Below are 18126 nucleotides of genomic sequence, written 5' to 3' on the forward strand. Positions count from 1 at the left end.
TCTTTCCTCTTGGCCTCTCTGTGTCTCCAGATGTATTGGCCAGGGTTGGGTTGATTGAATGCTGAGGAACTCTTTGCTGGTCCTTGGGAGGTCACAGCAGGCATGCAGAGGGGATGCAGGAAGGAGGCTGCAGAGTTGGGCCGTGAACCTTTAGAAGCCAATTCTAAGAACGTAAGAATGGCTGTACTGATTCAGGCCACATGTCCTTATAGCATCCTGTCTGGCTAAATTCAACAGCAGATGCCAAGGATGGAGTGTAAGGCTAAAATAAGTACTTTGCCAAAAAGTACTCAAGCCTCAACTATTTTCAGCTGTGGGAATTCCTCAGTATCAGCAGCGGCTTTGTAAACAGAAGTAGGACCTTCCAGGCACATTGTAAATGATTCCAGTCTGAGGCTTTTTAAAGACAGTTAAAGTTTGAAAGGATCTTTTTATGAAAAGCTGGTTCAGCTTACCTCTGAAATTTTGTTTTAGTGCTTCTTGGATTTTGAACAGTGAACTTTAGGAGAGGTCTTTTCTGTGATTTAAAACTAAATGCATACAAACTTCAGTATCGTATATTGCTTTCTGCCACTCACAACTCTGTTCTCACTATCAGGCTTGTGGAGAGGCAGCTGTTAACATGGAAATATTCAAATTTATAGTTGTTTTTCTGAGCAGAATAGATATAATGGGCTCTAAAGCATGTCCTGGTTACCTCAGGTAAAACTGCAAGCAATTGTAATGACATTTGTTACTACAAATGTGACAATTGCTAACCAGCAAGTTTAAAAGAGTTCCTTTCCATTAGTGTTGCAGGCTATGAGAAGATCTCAAAGTGTCAGATATACAAGAGCCTATTGAGAATCTTGTCTAATCAATGTTACTATCGTGGGCAAAATAAATAGAAGAATCCATTTAAAGGGGGAGTGAAAATTCAGTTAACGTGAAAAATGCATGTGCGTCATTTGAAATTTTAAATTGCTGCATGGATGAAGATAAATGTATTGAAGCAGCCTATCTCCAGTTGGGTTAAATAGCAAATATATACATTAAAAATATTTATATACCAATTTTGCTACTTTTACTTACAGTACATAGAACTTGCATAGCCTGGAGTCCCTCAGGTTTTATTTAGGTTCCTCAGTGAATGAAGTATGATGGAGTGTGAGAGATATAAAAGAATCAAACATTTAGTTTCCTTATGCCTATGTTTATAGATGACAGAATTCCCACTGCCTTGCACCAGCTGCTAGATTTGGTCCCGTGCTGCCAAAACTGTCATCATAAACCTGCCTGTGGTTCCACAGTTTAATTTCAATGCCATGTATTTGACGTCAGAAGGGACTGGTTTTGTCTTTGTCTCATGTATCCTGTCACTAAATCTATAAAAACCCAGTTCAGATGCTGATGAAGCTTATGGGAACTTTTCTGGAGATTTCAGTGACAGCTGGGTTTGGACCACAGTGCCAGTGGATTTCAGTTAATAAAATCCTAATTTCTGGGGCTGGATGTGGACTTAACCAAAACACAGGCACGGGCAGGAAATTTTCATCTATGGCCTTTATTTGCCATGCAAGTCACCATCATCACTGCTATTGCTCAGCCTGTCTCATCACATCTCTCAATCAGCCAATTGTGTGAGGAGCTCAGCCCATCTGTGGAAGAAAGTTTTGGCTGTCTGATAGCCATTCATGTTTATGTGAAAGGAGTTCTTGGTGTCTCTCCACTTCCTCACAAGGTCACCCCACCAGTATTGACTGATGGCAGTACAAATATAGAGGCCAAGGATTTGCAGGCCAGAGAATGCTCTGTTCATTAGATTCTGCAAGCATCATTGCACGTGTCTGAGAAACTTATTTTGACCCTTGAGTAGTAAAGTAAATTGAGACCTTGAAGTGCAATTGGCTTTCAGTCCTAGGTTTTTAAAGAAATAGGTGTAATGGACAAAGTCACCTTTCTTACTCTTCTCTAAAGCAAATGGATGTGTAAAGTTAGATAGCTAAGTCCATACTTACCCCTCTTACTTATCCTGATTTTTAGAAAGAGAGTTATGCATGTTGTCTAGGATCTTTACATAGTCCCTGTACATGCCAATACATTATTCTTAAATGGAAGCCGTGAGTTTTTAATTTGTAGTTTGGAGCTGAGGCCAGTGTGTGTCTGCTGGAAATGGGAGATGACACAAAAAAATCCTCCTTTTCAGAACTTGCTTCACCTGCTTAATTCCCCTCCTAATTAGCAGATTGCTTGGCTGCTGTAAAGTTCATCTTCCTTGACAATGGGCAGGGATTGCTTCTTTTAGCAGGTTTTAGCAGTTTCATGCATCTCTGTGAAGCAATTTAGAGCTTTATGTGAAAAGGAAATTTAAAAGGTATTACACTGATTACCAGAAAAGGAAGCATGACTGGGGGCTTCTGACTGTATATTTTGCTTTAATGCTGATGGTTTCATATTTTCACTTCACTGCTTTACTTTGGGTTTTGGCAGTTTTTAATCAGGACCCAGTATCATGTAAGTGCTTTTTTTTTTTTTTTTCCTGTTCTCTAAATGAACAGTTTTGTGAGCACCAGCATCAAGAACATAATGTTTCTAACAACTTGTCTCTCAGTCTGGCATCCAAAAAGGTGTAAATACTGGCCAAAAATATTCCTGTGTTTGGGAATTTCTCTCATCTATGTGCTTTCTCTGGTGTGCTCAAGAATGGAATTGAAAGCATTTGTCTCATTCTGTGGGAGTACAAATAAGATTTCTCTCCATCCACCCAGCTGTTAATCCTTCCAGCATTTACAGAGACTTACTGTCTCCAAACTTTGCATATTATTTTCTCAAACCTTCTTTGGATTTGCCAAAAGCCTAGAAGTTTATTCCTGAAGGTGATAAGGCAACCTTGTGTGCAGGTGCAGAGGCAGTATGAACTCTTGAGCCTAACTTTCTTTGGCCCAAACACAGGAATACGTCTAATGAGTGGTATAGATGAATGGTTTCATTTCCATATCATTAAGGACAACCAAAGTCTGCCTTTTTTTTCTTTTTTTTCCCCTTTCCACATGGGAGTATGTGCACTTTCACTGCCCTCTGCTATAATGCTGTGGCCTGAAGGCTCTAGGAGGTTGACATAAAATGTTACCTATCAGAATGTGAAGTGTTTTGTGGAGTGACCTTCCCAGTTTCCTGGAGATGTTATCTATTTACACAAGGAGCAGTGCCAAGTGGAGTGGTTTCTAAAACTGAACAGCAGTCAATTTATTTTCAGGTACCACTCCATTTGGGATTGCAATTAAAATAACTAGAGCTGCTCTCCAGCACAGGAAACTGGGAAGGTCATGCTGCCAAATTGTTGGCATCTTGATGAAGGAGCATAAACTACTGCTGTCGCTACTGCAGATCAAATGAGCCTAAGCAGAATGAAGTAATTATGAATCCTCCCAAAAGATCATGAATATTCATGTATCAATTACAAACATTTGAAGTTAATTTTCGTTTGAGGAAATAACCCTGGTATTCTCCCCCTGGGTCCGTCTGAACGCGGGCACCCCTTGCAGCGAGGGGCAGGGCGCTGTTTCTCCGGCCGAGCCTCGCAGGGCGCGGAGCGCTCCGAGCGGCAGCCAGCTGTCCCCTCGCTGTCCCCTCGCTGTCCCCGCTCCCAGTTGCCACGGGGTAGGGCCGAAATGGTTCTGAGGCGCCTGGCGTGAGGGTGAGGAGGAGTCAGGCCGCTCTGGCAGGCAGGTGCTTGTTGGCACCGAGAGGGAGCTGAGGGGCCGCTGCCCGGCCCTGCCCTCCCTGCCGCGGCTGCCCCCGGGAGCGGCTCCTCAGCGTGTGTGACCCCGGCCGTGGGACTGGCAGCAGCTCGGCCTCCTGACAGACCAGCGCTTTGCTTGGCCCCTTGGGTGCAGCGTGGAGAGCCTTGCTTTACTCTGCCCTCTGCCTTGGCCCTCGGGAGGCGGCGGGAGCTGGGGCAGCAGCGCTGGAAGGAAAGATGTTGAACAAAGGAGCGTGCTCTCTCTTCATGCTGATGCAGGGCTGGTGGAAATGCCCTCACTGGGTGTCTGCTCTGCTCCTGCTCAAATTAGCCACCCAGAGGGGCTGGTGTGAAGGTGCTTTCCAGAATGTGCCCTCAGCAGACCGTCAGGGAATGTTTCTGCACGTTTTTTCTTGCTGTGTGTTTCCCCCTATGACTGCCCTAGAGGCACAGACACTGTTCAGCTGCATTCCAGCCCTTCCCTTCCCTTCCCAGCACTCCTGCTGCACTGTCAGGGCACAGGCAGCCCGGAGCAGAGGCAGGCAGGCTCCTAAGCTGCTCCAGTTGCTATTCCATAGCAGCTATGTTGTCTTCTCATATAAAGCAACTAAAACATACAGATAAGCTGAGCCAAACTTGTGGTTGCCATAACACTTCCAAGTAAGGGAGCCAAGGAAGGAGGGACATGGGGAGAGAAAGGACATTTCCCTTCACTTTATTAGCGTAGCTTGGTAGAAGTTAGCCTAGCCAAGTGCCGAGTCCCTAAATTCTTTAAAATCTGGATCATTATTGGTTTTAACTGCAGGATTTTTTTTTCTCCTGTAAATCACAGTCTACTTATTGAGCATGTTTCCTTAACAAGTGGTGCTGCTGATTTTGGGGAATCTGGCTTTAGATCTAACATAAGAGTTGTTGAGCCTAATTAGCTCCCTGGATTAATTGAGTTTGTGTTTTTCAGCTAGAATTTATGAGGAGTTGGCATTGTAATGAAACAGACCACTAGGATCCTTTTCCTTTTGCTCATCTCTGAGCTTTGTTTGGATGTTTTTAATGGCTACTTGTGAACGGTGTTTGTTTCTGTGCTGAAATTCGAAGTACAAAGGGGAGAGGGATCATTTTTTCCATTTTTAGTGTAGTCTTCTCTCTGAAATAATAACTGGCCCTCAGCAGAGCTGTGTTCCTAACCACCTCCTTTCTCCCACCCCATAACTTGCACTTACTGTGACTTTAAGCTACATCTGGATCTCTCAGCTCTCATTAGAGTAACATAATGAGCTCTGAGTAAGCATATATGTGTTCTGTTTGGTATTGCCAAAGTGCAAAGTACACCTGAATCAAACTACATAACATTCACAGGGCCGGGGAAAAGACTGAGAGGAACTTCTTTCTCTTATTGGTTGAATTATTTGAATGAATCTTGTGTGACTTCTGCTTCACTGCTGGCACAAGGCAGAAATAAGAAGATGGAGAAAATGTCTTTGTGTGTCTTCAGAGCTAGCATGGTGGTGCCCAGCTTAGAGCTGGGCTGGCACTGTCAGAAACCATGCACTCTTTAATGCATAAAGGTAAAAGTGGAGTTGTGTGACAGTAACAGCTTTACTGGGAGACAGTTCTATTGTGAGATCAGTCAGCAAGACCTTAAAAAAGTTAGGAACTTTTTTGTCATTCATGAATAACATACAATAACTTGTCAGTTTTGCAGACTGTTAAAGCTTCATCAGCTTTGGAGCAACTTTTATACAAAAGTTACAGCTCTTGAATGAGCCCCTTTTATGGTGAGAAGGGTAGTTCCCCGACTCCTGGGAGAAGAAGCCAACTCCCATCTTGCTACAATCTCCTTTCAGGTGGTTGTAGAGAACAGTGAGATCTTCCCTCAGCCTCCTTTTCCTCACACCGAACAACTCCAGCTGCCACAGCCACTCCTCATTTGTGCTCCAGACCCTTCCCCAGCCTCATTGCCCTTCTCTGGACATGCTGAAGCACCTCAATGTCTTTCTTGCAGTGAGGGGCTCAAAACTGAACTCATTTGAGGTGCAGCCTCACTGATGGGTTTCTGTTCTTCTGTCATTGATGTGCTTTTCTGCCTTTGATAAAAAAGAAACAAAAGATGCTCTTTTGTGCATCTGCCACATCCTCATGTGTTGTCACAGGCACAGGAATTATGAAATTTTCTCTTAAAAGACAACAATTGCTGAGGGAATCCCCCTACATTTTATATAAATTTTGTACAATTTGAGTCCCATACTTGGCTACACCAACACTTTTCTCCTGCTCTTGACTTCTCAGCTGCTGTAGTGTCACATCCCCTCCAGGTGTGGCAGTTTCCTGGTACTGAACCTGAGCACAGTGTCCCCTCAGCATAGTCCTTTCAGCTCTCCCTTCCCCTCTGCCATGAGCACAGGGTTCTGGGTTGTGCTAGTGCACCTCATACAAGACAACTAACTGCAGTGGCAGTGGAAATTTCCACTGTGCTTCATTTCCCCTTTAAGGCTAGTCAGTTTCCACCTGGAGCAAGTTCATTGTCTCCCCAATGCCTCATTTCACCAGGTGAAGAATTCCCCAGGTTAAAGGTCCAACACGTTACCCATCTTTCTTCAACTGCCTCGTTTTGTTCTGCAAACAAAGCCAGGCTTACATGGCTGAACCTCCGAGGGCTTTATCTCCCCACCTGGACTCATTTTGCCTGTGCCTACACACATTGCTCCCATTTCCTCTCTCTCTCTCTCAAAATTATTAACAGAAAGGAAAGACATAGCTAAAGAAACTACACTGGTTCATAGTGAACTCAGCTGTTACACACCTGTAACATCCGCTGTTGGGCTTGTGCTTTTTGAGCTATAAACTGTCCTTTGTAGAGATTATTCCCATGTAGTAGGAGCCAAAACCCAATATAGTCTTTATGTGGCTCCTTTGTAATGTAAACATTTATTGCTGTGAATAAAGCAGTGCATCAGCTCAAAGGAGCAGAGTTAAGACATTATGATCAAAAATGACTGTCATAGTTACTGAGATTTTTTTCCTTTGACATACCTCTATAAATAATTAGATTACAAGACACCTGAGGGCATACATCATCTGATGCTGTAACCATAACACCTGGAGGCAGTTGACAACTTTCTCCTTTTGGCCAAGTGCCTAGGAAGACACTAAGGTATATGATTAATAGAGAGCACAAACACACTGTCTTACACTTCCTAAAGCTTAGCTGTACTATTGTCTAGACTCCCTTGTGGAATGTTATTATTCCTATTTCTGATGGTGCTGCTGTTGTCATTGAATAGCCAAAATCTACATAGTAGTGGGGTGACAGGAAGGGGAAAACAAAGAAAACGTTTGTTATTAAGGGGGGGGGGGGGGGGGGGGGCAGATGCAGGAAAGAAAACAAAGTATATAATACAATTGGGTAAATAATTCCACAGAAAAATCATTATTCCAACACTTCAGCTGGATCTTCCTCTCCAGTATTGCCTCCTTTTTGTGAAACAATTCTGTGTTTGTGTCTCCCATACACAGAATAAAATGCTGGGCAAGAAAAATTCCTATGAATTTCCTGAGCACAATATTTATTCTTATTGCTTCATTTTCTATTCATGAATTCTATTTTGCAGCCCTACACAAAAGCAATTACCGTTTGCCTCTTTTCTATGTAGCTCACTTTGAACACACAGATTTTCTTAAAGCTGGAGGACCTGGCAGAGGAAGATCCAGGAAGGCACTGACCATTCTCTGCCCTTCACTTGGCAGCATGATACTGCAGCCATGCCACATTATGGCCATGTTTTGGGATTTCTCTGCTGGGTGTCAGTGAACACCTGTGGGGGGAACTTGAGGGGGGAGAGAGGCTTTGGAGGTCAGGCAGAGAGAGTGGAAGATGTTAATGGGAGGAAGAGAAGGAGAAAAGAGGAATTTAATATTGGAAGAGTGTCTAGCAGTGATGCTGGAGAATGGCAAAGTCTGCTGTAGCTGCTTAGACTACTGCAGGATGAAACTGAGCTCTGCCAGGCTGTTTTGGGGAGGAACTGGGGTATGGGAACAAGAACAAGCAAAAAGGTTAAATGAGGAAAGCCCAGGATAGACTCTGATAGAAGATTGTAGGATTGTAGGTCTGATCAGAGAAGAGCATGTCAAAAACGATATGAACACACGAGAGCACAGCTTTTCTGCAGTGCACGAAAGGAGTGTGTTACTCCCAAATCTTCGTGTTTTTCTACAGGTAGCAAATGTTAGAAAACGCCCTGGTGAATTGTAAGTCATGTTCTCCTTCTCTACTGCTTGTCCAAACAAAAGGTGTCAGCCAGCTGCTGCTGCCAGCTAGTTTGGAAACTGAGGCTATTTTATACACAGGAATGTTCCAAGCCTGCTGATGTCTCTTGAAGTGTAACCACAAATCTACATGAAATTACACAAAACACATATAATAAGTGCATTTATATTCTAAAATCAATTGCTATAGGGTCAGGAAATGTCAAAATTAATGGGCTATGTATATTGTGTTGTACTTTCAGGGCTCTCCCTCCATCCCAAAATATCATCTTTTTTCAAGGCAGATAAAGGACCTGCTTTAGACATGAATCAGGACTGTATGGTGATGTGGTCATTGCCACTAAATATGGAGGATGGGATGGAGGAGTGTGGAAGAGAAGGGAGATATTATGCAAGGACCGATACCACCTTCAGATTAGTTCTGACAATGTGTTCCTAAAATTTTTAGATGGGCTACTAATTTTATTTTCCTTCTTTTTGGGGTATCCTGATTTGAGAACCAGCTGCCCCATTTGCTGCTGAAGATAAGTCAAAGTTAGCTGTACTTTGAATATGAAGACTGTGTAATGATCAATACTCTGAAAGATCTGTGCTTCACACCAAACACCTATACTTAATGAAGTCTTCAATGTTTCAGGTATTATCAGAGGAATACCCCTCACCTCAGGGGCATTCATCAGATACTGCATTGATGAGCTCCACAGGGAAAAGAAAAAATTATAAAGAGCCTTTGAAGGAATCGGTCATTCAGTATTCAGAGCAGAGTTTTTTCTAACAGTAAATAAGGCATAAATCCATGCATTGCAAGGCAAGCATTTAAAGAAAGATTATATAACTTATGGTTCAGTGAGCACTGTTTATTCTGTGCAGGGTTTGAGTTAGGGCTCTAGTGGAAAAATAGCATCCAGTCACAAAAATAAAGACTGACTAAATGTACATGGGCAGCTGGGATTTATGCAGTGTCTAAGGACACGTATCATGATATTACATGCTTCATTCTTCAATGCACGATTCTGTGTTGTTTGAAGTTGAGTATAATTAATCATTCATGTGGAAGGGAAATACAGATGTATAAGAGGAGCATGAAGATGTGCACCTTTCTTTCTTACTGGAAGGAAGATGTACATCTGAATGAACTGAGGCTTTCTGCCTGGCAGTCTGCACCTCTGTACCGTACCTGCTGACAAACATTGCAGAGACACCTAAGTTTAGTCTCCTGCACACAGGGCTCTTGCCTCTGGACTTTTCCAGGGGTACAGATTTGCATACTTTATTTTTGTTTTTTACCTGTGTGGGATATATATGAATAATATTTAGTAGCTTTTCTTCTGTAGCCATGATTGTCTAGAAGCTAGGCAAGAAAAAGTTTACAAATAAAGGTAATGTATTTTATTAGAACAAGTGATGTAGTTAGAAAAAAATGAGGTGACTTTGAAGTGCTGAAAAGACTGTAGAATTGACTTACTGATATACAGGCTTTGGAGTCTGAAATGTGGTATCCTCACCCCACCTTCAATTTCATATGTATTTGGTATCCCCATAATCATGATGGTTTAGGATAAATTTCCTAAACTATAAAAACATTAGTGGATGGGATAGAAATACATTTAAAATTAAGACAGGTATATAAAATGGAGTCATTGTGCTGCTCTGACCTATAATTTTTATTACTTTTGGAGCAGAATACAAATAGACCATTAGCATTCCTGAAGTTCTCTTATTTTCCATGAAGACATTGATGCATTTCACTCTGCTGCCATAAGAAATCTGCTAGCCAGCCTCTGCTTAACACAGTGAGCAACATACACCTGGGAGCAGCAGACTCTGTAACTTTCTTCAAAATTTCCTGTGTCTTGTTTAGATTGCAGAGCCAAAGGTTCCACAGAGGTCTTGCTTATCAAAGCCTTTCCAATGCAGAAGTGCAGACCTCTTTGTAAAACTTCTGCTTTCACAGGAAATTTTGCATTTTCAGATAACAGATCACAAATGGCCTAATGAAATAATTCATAGCCTTTCATTTTTTTCAGGCAGAAGTACCATGCCAGCACTCATAAGAACAAAGCATCTACTTTGTGTCTCACACTGACTGCCAAGCAGATTTCAGTAAGAAATCCAGAATGTTTTACCAATATTTTAATTGAAGAGGATAGAGTGAGTTAAAAATTAGGCCACACATTTTTGTATCTTACATTCTCTTCTATTTTCTTTCTTTCTTTCCTTCAGAAGTTACTAGGTGAGAGTTATTGTGAAAGGTCAGTGAACCCTGAACAGCTGAACTTGTCTTATGACAATATACAGATTTGACAAAAATCTTTGTTTAGTAGCTTTCTCCCTCTTTATGTTATCTTTCAGTACAGCACAGTAGTGATGTGAGGCCAGTGATTTTTTCTGGGTACAAGGTGAAGTTGAGAGTCAAGATGTAGCCTGTGCTGAATGAACAAACTCTGAAATTAGAAATCAGTGCTAGCTGGGCTTTTTACTGCTAGATTCATGCTTTAATCCTTAACAAATCTGCCTTTTACTTCCCATCCCTGTCAGAGGATGAATTATAAATAGATATTTCTTCAGTATTGTTATTCTTCTTGCAAATGGGTATTTCAGTACAAGGCAAATGGCACAGATTATTTTATATTCCTAAGGCATGAATCTCTAGGAGAGCCACACCTCAGTGCTGATGCTGGCTGCATGGATTATGCATTCTCAGGAGACCAACATGTCTAGAATGTATTCTTTTGCACTTTCCCCGGTTGTCTCATGTTTTGCTATGATAGAAGCACTGGCAAATGAAAGGCTTGTTATTGATTTCTGTGGAGATGTTAATAATTTCTGTGTTACTCTGCACTGCAGTGACAGTAACTGATGTACAAAATTTGACATCTTAATTATTCCGTGATGGAAAAGAGGGACACTAACCTGAGACACAGCAGCCTATTACCTCTGGATCTGTGGATTCAAAGCAGCCTTAGGTCACAAGTGAAATGAGTGAGGCTGTCTCAGTATAGTCTTTATGGATGTTTGTTTGCTTCTCAAAGACACTAGATGTGTCTTCAATGTGTCTGGAGCAGATGGAAGCAGAAATCCTGAAACAAAAAAAAAGTTTTATTTTCAATATTTCTAGTCCAGCTGAAATTGCAAGTATTAGAAGCCTCAGGAGATGAGAACCCTCCAGAGGTATTGCATCAAAATATGTTGTTGTTAATTCAATGCCCAAATGTTGTTGTTAATTCAATCAAAAAGAGAGGTCCAAGGGTTTTGGTGTTTGCCCATCGGTTCCATTCAGTACGCACAGCTTCAGTTCCCAGCAGCTGCAGCTTTATGCAGTGTTCCTGTGAGCTGGAAATCTCAAGTGAGTGAACAAGGACACACATGCACCATAGGTCATTTGCAGATATTTAACAGTGAGCCCCAAAAATCTGATCCGTAGCCACTGACGGTATCACCATCACTACAACAGCGAATGCAGTTCCTTTAGTGACAGATAAATATCAGGCTGTTGCTGTCTTTGTTTCCAGCTGAATGTAATCATCATCTACAACCTTTAGCATAGGGGAGACACTCTTCAAGACAATGCCATTTCCCAAATAACCATCCAGCTGACTTTACACCACAGTGCTAAAGGTCTCTTTAAAAATTATATATTGTGCATTTCTGACTATAGGATTAGATGACCACCTCAAAAGTATTATATATGCATCATTATTCTGTTAAAATTCATATTCTCAGTCCAGTCACACACAGCCCCACAATAAGGCATCAGCATTTCAAAAGCTGTCTGAGACTGAACAATAGAGTAAATGGCAAGAACAGAAAATTTGATTTCTGCCTCAGTGAGAGAAAAGATCTAATATGAAAGAACAATTGTGTGAAGTTTGAAGGCTTGATTGGTTTGTATTTTACCAGCATCATCCAAAATTGACTTCAGTGGCTTAACTGTTACTGAGTTACCCAATGCCCTATAAGGCAACAAAAAATTGTGTTCTGTAATCTAATCCACTACCCTCTTGTCCTCCAGAGCTGGGCCAGAGTTTGTCTGGGCACTGTGCACTTCAGAAGAGCAGCAGTTTAATGTTTGCTGCTGTGGCTTCTTAACGGCCTCCAGTGCTGGTCTGCATCTCTCTGTTGGCAATGGTAACAATGGAGAAGGACTGAGATGAAAAGGAGTCAGAAAAGGGGAAGTGGGAAAAGGAGTTTGAATTGTAGTCCAGGATCTTTTAGCATGCTCAGCTGCACAACATAGTGCAAACTTGAGGAAAAAAACTAATTAGGATTCCATTAAAAAGAGGAGACAAAATCTTGCCTAGACCTAAGTTCCATCATGATGGCCAAAGCGAAACCTTGCTGGCTAATGTAGCCTTAATTCACTTTATTTTGCAGAGACAGCAAGCTGACCATGTTGCTCCGAGAGTCCTTGGGGAATATGAACTGCCGCACCACGATGATAGCTCACATTTCCGCCGCCGCGGGCAACTACGCTGAGACGCTCTCCACCATCCAGATCGCCTCAAGGGTCCTCAGGATGAAGAAAAAGAAAACTAAGGTAAGACAATGTGGAACTCACTTCTTATAATGATGGAGGAAGGAGGAAGAAGGGTCCTTAACTGGGTAAAGCAGGGTGTAACCAAATCAGTAATCAGTTCCAAAGCGTATGGATGTATGTACCCAGTCCTACGCAAGTGTCAGAGTGCAATATCAGAGGGGTAAATGCTTCAGCTCCAGAGACACAGGAGTAAGTTCGGACACATCTGTTGTAGCAGGTTTGTAAGCTGACCTTGTTTAATAATATAGCTGTCAGGGAGCATTTATTTTCCTTTATACTCTTAGTGCTAATGAAATAATAAGGAGTGAAACTGCTGTAGAGTTAAAGAAAATTGGAATTAATTAAGAATTAGATTCTCTATGATTCTCAGAGAGAGTAGAAGCAAAATAAAGGCAGAACTATTGTGTCCAAGGCCACTGACCACCTTTTTATTCCTATTGCTTCTAAATATGGGTGATAGGTTTTCCATGTAGAGTGAAGAAGGACTATATCCATTTTCATGTTAGAGAATTCTGGTTACTTCCGTGCAACTTGTGGTGTGAATTGGACAGAATGAGTGAATTTTATGCATTTAATTTTAATTGGCTGACTGACAAAAGCTTTTTTTGTCAATTGATTGAAGAGACACAAATGAAGGGTTCAATCCTCGCACCATCAGAGCACTGTGTCTCCAGAGACCTCTGAGTGCACATTATACAATTCCACACACTGGTAATAATGGGGTCATATGTAATCAGTTTTCTTGTTCCTTTCAAATACACAAATGTACACGCACACACAAAATCAGCAAAGCCTTTGCCAAATACCCAATATCTTTGGCCAGGCTCAGTTAAGGGAGGTATCTCAATCCATATTTTTAGTACATTTTTTTGAAGTCTTATGATTTTGAGAGGGACTCAGAGCTGGGGCTTTGGGTACTCCATTGAACATAGCTATGGGTTTGCTCCAGGGCTGTGGATAAGAAGTTTCAGAGCTTTGTGCCTTAGTTTAGAGATCTCCCAGTTCATATGTGACCATGATTTTTTTGTGTATGTCATTTGTGCAAGGAGCAGCTTGCAATGCTGAAATGTCATAGATATGTCTCCCTCTCCCTCTTTCTCTCACGTTGCAGTACACATCAAGTTCTTCTGGAGGAGAGAGCTCTTGTGAGGAGGGCCGGATGCGGAGGCCAACCCAGCTGAGGCCTTTCCATTCTAGAAACACTGTGGACCCAGACTTCCCTATTTTGCATTTATCAAGTGATCCTGATTATTCATCCAGCAGTGAGCAGTCGTGTGACACGGTGATTTATGTTGGCCCCAATGGCACTGCCCTCTCTGACAAGGAACTGACAGATAACGAGGGTCCCCCTGACTTTGTTCCCATTGTTCCTGCTCTGCAAAAGACCAAAAATGAGGGCAGGTTGGAGGAAGTTAGTGAATCAGGGCCCAGCACATCTGAAAGAGACTGCCTGAAGTGCAACACCTTTGCAGAGCTCCAGGAGAGACTGGATTGCATAGATGGCAGTGAAGAGACCGACAAATTTCCCTTTGAAGAGATGCCTGCTCAATTTAGCTCAGACCAGATGTCTAAGTGTGCTGTCTCAAGCCAGCTGGCAGAGCTTAGCCACTTACCAGAGCCAGATAAGGAAGATACGATGCCAGAATGTCAGCATCCTGATAGAGAGGCCAAGGAAAATACAAATACAACACCCAGCAAAACTAGGAGAAATCACTCCCCTGTTCCTTCTGGAGCTCTTACCAATCTTTCAACTCCTTCTTCTCCCAGGAGTGTAACAGGCAGCTCTAGCAAAGAGCTTAACTCTTGTCAGTTAGCACACAGCACCAGCTTGCAGAGCAGCAGAGAAGGGCTCAACACCTCTGGATTTGTGGAAGGCAAACCTCGGCCAATGGGTTCCCCCCGGCTTGGCATTGCAAGCCTCTCAAAGACATCTGAGTATAAGCCACCAACTTCTCCTTCCCAGAGGTGCAAGGTCTACACACAGAAAGGAGTCCTGCCCAGCTCCACTCCCCCACCAGCTCCCCTGAGTAAGGATGCTGCCATGACATCTACTGAATCTTTATTACAGCCAGAAATCCGGACCCCACCTGTAGGCATGAGCCCTCAGATTATGAAAAAGTCAGTGTCATCCAACAATGGGGATTTTGAAGAGACCGTTCTCAATGAAGATGGGCAACAAAGCATTTCTCCAGAATCCAAGAAAGAGATTCTGAGCACAACCATGGTGACTGTGCAGCAGCCATTGGAGCTGAATGGAGAGGATGAGCTTGTGTTCACCCTTGTGGAAGAGCTGACCATTAGTGGCGTCCTTGACAATGGGCGCCCGACCAGTATCATCAGTTTTAACAGTGACTGCTCCGTGCAGGCTTTGGCCTCTGGCTCTAGGCCAGTCAGTATTATCAGTAGTATCTCTGAAGATCTTGAGTGTTACTCCAGTGCAGCTCCTGTGTCTGAAGTCAGCATCACACAGTTCCTTCCTCTTCCAAAGCTGAGTCTGGATGACAAACCCCAAGATGATGGCAGCAGACGCTCATCCATCAGCTCGTGGTTGAGCGAAATGAGCACGGGCAGTGACGGTGAACAGTCGTGCCACAGCTTCATAGCCCAGGCGTGCTATGGGCATGGGGAAGCTATGGCAGAACCCCCTGTCTCCGAGTTTGCAAGCACCATACAAAGTGCCAGCATGATTTGTGTTAGTGACAAACAGAAGTCAGTGACTGACAACATGCTTATAATGTCGGAAATGGGGGAGGAAGCTTTTGGCAAAGTGCCACCCATCAAAGGCTGTAAAATATCAGCTCTAGGCAAAACTACTGTCACAATCAAAAACACAGCAAGTCTCAGCAGCTGTGAGGGCTACATCCCAATGAAGACAAACATTACCGTGTATCCATGTATTGCTGTTAATTCCTTCAAAGCCCAAGATGCTGATGATGCTGTACCGGCTGTAACCGCAGACCCAAAAGCTGTTCATCCCCATGATGGGAAAGAATCCATTGCTAAGAAGCTTATCAAATTTGAAGACCCTTGGTTGAAGAGAGAAGAAGATGTTAAAAAGGACAGCTCAGGGAGCAGTGACGGGCCAAGGCCTGATACAGTCACGGTTTCAGCCAAGCCTGAGCACAGCACAAAACAGTCCTCTGTGGACAGGTTTAGCACCAGCAGTGGGGACACCTCTATTTCCCCAGGATCTGACAGTCTAAAAAGGATTGTGGATGGGTGTGAGGTGGCAGCATCCAGCTCTGCAACCCAAAGCCCTGTTCATTCCAGTGATGGCTTGAAGAATTGTAGCCTCCCTCGAGGGCTCCCAAAGGCGAGCAAGGTGGAGGAATCTGACAGCCATCTCCATCCTACTTTTACTGACAGCAGTGGAGTCAATTCTCCTGCCCTCCCCCAGTTTTCTAAGGCTAGTCTTGACAAGAAAATGGCCTCTCCCAAACACTGCATACTCACTCGCCCCAAAGGGACCCCTCCTCTGCCACCTGTGAGAAAGTCAAGCTTGGATCAGAAGAACAGAGCCAGCCCCCAGCACAGTGCAGCCAACAGCACCACGAGCAGTCCCTCCAGCCAGCCTGTGTCCTTCCTGGCCAGCTTCCCTGAGGAGCAGAATGCCAAACTAAAAGGCCCTGGCATAGACAGCAGCATCAACAACAGCAGCAGCAAGCTCTTCAGTGCCAAACTGGAGCAGCTTGCCAGCAGGACCAACTCCCTAGGGAGGTCCACAGGAAGCCACTATGAGTGTTTGTCGCTGGAAAGAGCAGAAAGTCTGTCCTCTGTGAGCTCCAAAATGAGCCCTGGCAGAGACACCACCATGCCTAGGGCTGGAAGGAGCCTCAGCCGCAGTGCCATGTCCTCACCCACCAACTCGGGCCTCTCCCAGTCGGCAGGTGCCTCCCCAAAAGCCAGCCAGTCAAAGATCTCTGCTGTCAGCAAGCTCCTGCTGGCAAGTCCCAAGGCCCGCAGCCTCTCTGCCTCTGCCACCAAAACGCTCAGCTTCTCCACCAAGTCTCTGCCTCAGTCTGTGGGGCAGAGCTCCAGTTTGCCCCCAAGTGGGAAGAACATGTCCTGGTCAATGCAGTCCCTCAGCAGAAGCCGGGGCTCCAGCCTTGCTTCTAAATTGCCCCTTCGAGCTGTCAATGGGCGGATTTCAGAGCTGCTCCAAGGGAGCACCAGTGCCAGAGGCGTTCAGCTGCCGGGAAGCCTGGAGACAGACGAGCGTGGGGGCCTTCCTGGAGATGAGAAGCCAGCTGTTCACATGCTGCCTTCACCCTACAGCAAGATCACCCCTCCTCGGAAACCTCACCGCTGCAGCAGCGGCCACGGCAGCGACAACAGCAGCGTCCTGAGCGGGGAGCTGCCCCCTGCCATGGGGAAAACAGCCCTCTTCTACCACAGTGGGGGCAGCAGTGGCTACGAGAGCATGATGAGGGACAGCGAGGCGACGGGGAGCGCCTCCTCAGCGCAGGACTCCATGAGCGAGAACAGCAGCTCTGCCAGCGGCAGGTGCCGCAGCCTCAAAACCCCAAAGAAACGACTGAATGCAGGTAAGCTTGTAGTGGTGGGAAAGAGGAACGCAGATCAAAGCAGAGTAGTACTCAGGGGTAGGCTGGTCCTAAGGGTGAGCTAGTTAAATATCAGTTCCACCTCTTAGCTGAGAAGCAAGGGCATGGTAAGTATCCGAGGCTCTGCCTTTTGCCTTTTTTCCTTTTGGTACATTCACTAATCCTGTCTAGTTGTATTGACTTTGCTGTGGAGTCTCTTCCTGACCTCTTTCACTTTTGTTTGCTTCAAATGAACAAAAACTTAGTTAGTTTTGCCAGTGACAGCCACATTCAATATTTATTTATACAAATATGTTTCTGATTTGATTCCAGAAAGGTGCCTTAATATGCATGTTTCCCCAGCCCAAGACCAGAGTCTTGCTGAATGGCTGTATCTCTTGTGAGCCTGCTTCTGCTCCTTGTGTGCCCAAAGGTGTATCTGAAACCATTGTTGAGTTCCTTCTCCCCACATAGGAGATGGAACAAAAATCTGTCCATGCCCCTTGAAAGATGTTATCCTGTACCTGAGACTCTTGCCTTTTGAGTTGTGGCTCCTTTTCCCAGAAATTTATTGATAATAAATAATAGGTAATATTAAGAACAATATATGGGAACTACTGCACTGAAGCACTTTCAAATCTGGAACTTTTTTGTGATCATGGAATTGATTGGGAAGACTTCATCTTTGTTCAGACATAATCCCCAGTAGCTTCATACTACATCAGGACTTTTTAATTAGATAGCAAGAGCCTCCTGGGTCATATCAAGAGTTTGTGCAGGTACCTCTTTCCATGAGAGCAAGTTTCATAAAGTTGCAGAACAGGGATGGGGACCATTCATGAGCTGGTCAGCTCACATTTTTCCCAGGTGCTGTTTTCCCAACTTGTAGTGCAAGTCCTGACTAATCCACTTCTGAAACAAATTCAGGTTGACATTGGACCTGGTGGCACAGGTATGTGGAATATCAGTAGCTACTTATTCTACAGTAGCTGGGTCTTTCTAAAATGTGTTTTTCTCATAGTGTTCCTAATTCACCAGCCATTCCACTTGCTGTGATACTCCCC

General features: G+C 43.9%; 1 protein-coding gene across 1 annotated transcript in view; it reads left to right on the forward strand.

The window, feature by feature from the left end:
* KIF26B (kinesin family member 26B) overlaps positions 1 to 18126 on the forward strand; it is a 277077-nt gene that overhangs the window by 237093 nt on the left and 21858 nt on the right. The window contains exons 11-12 of the mRNA XM_071429169.1: positions 12359 to 12521; positions 13633 to 17065. Coding sequence (XP_071285270.1) covers positions 12359 to 12521; positions 13633 to 17065 — 3596 coding nt within the window. The remainder of the gene's footprint in view (positions 1 to 12358; positions 12522 to 13632; positions 17066 to 18126) is intronic.

Source organism: Agelaius tricolor, unplaced genomic scaffold (genome assembly GCF_023055355.1).
Source record: "Agelaius tricolor isolate 1412-34295 unplaced genomic scaffold, bAgeTri1.0.p SCAF_1, whole genome shotgun sequence".
NCBI classification, from domain to species: Eukaryota; Metazoa; Chordata; class Aves; order Passeriformes; family Icteridae; genus Agelaius; species Agelaius tricolor.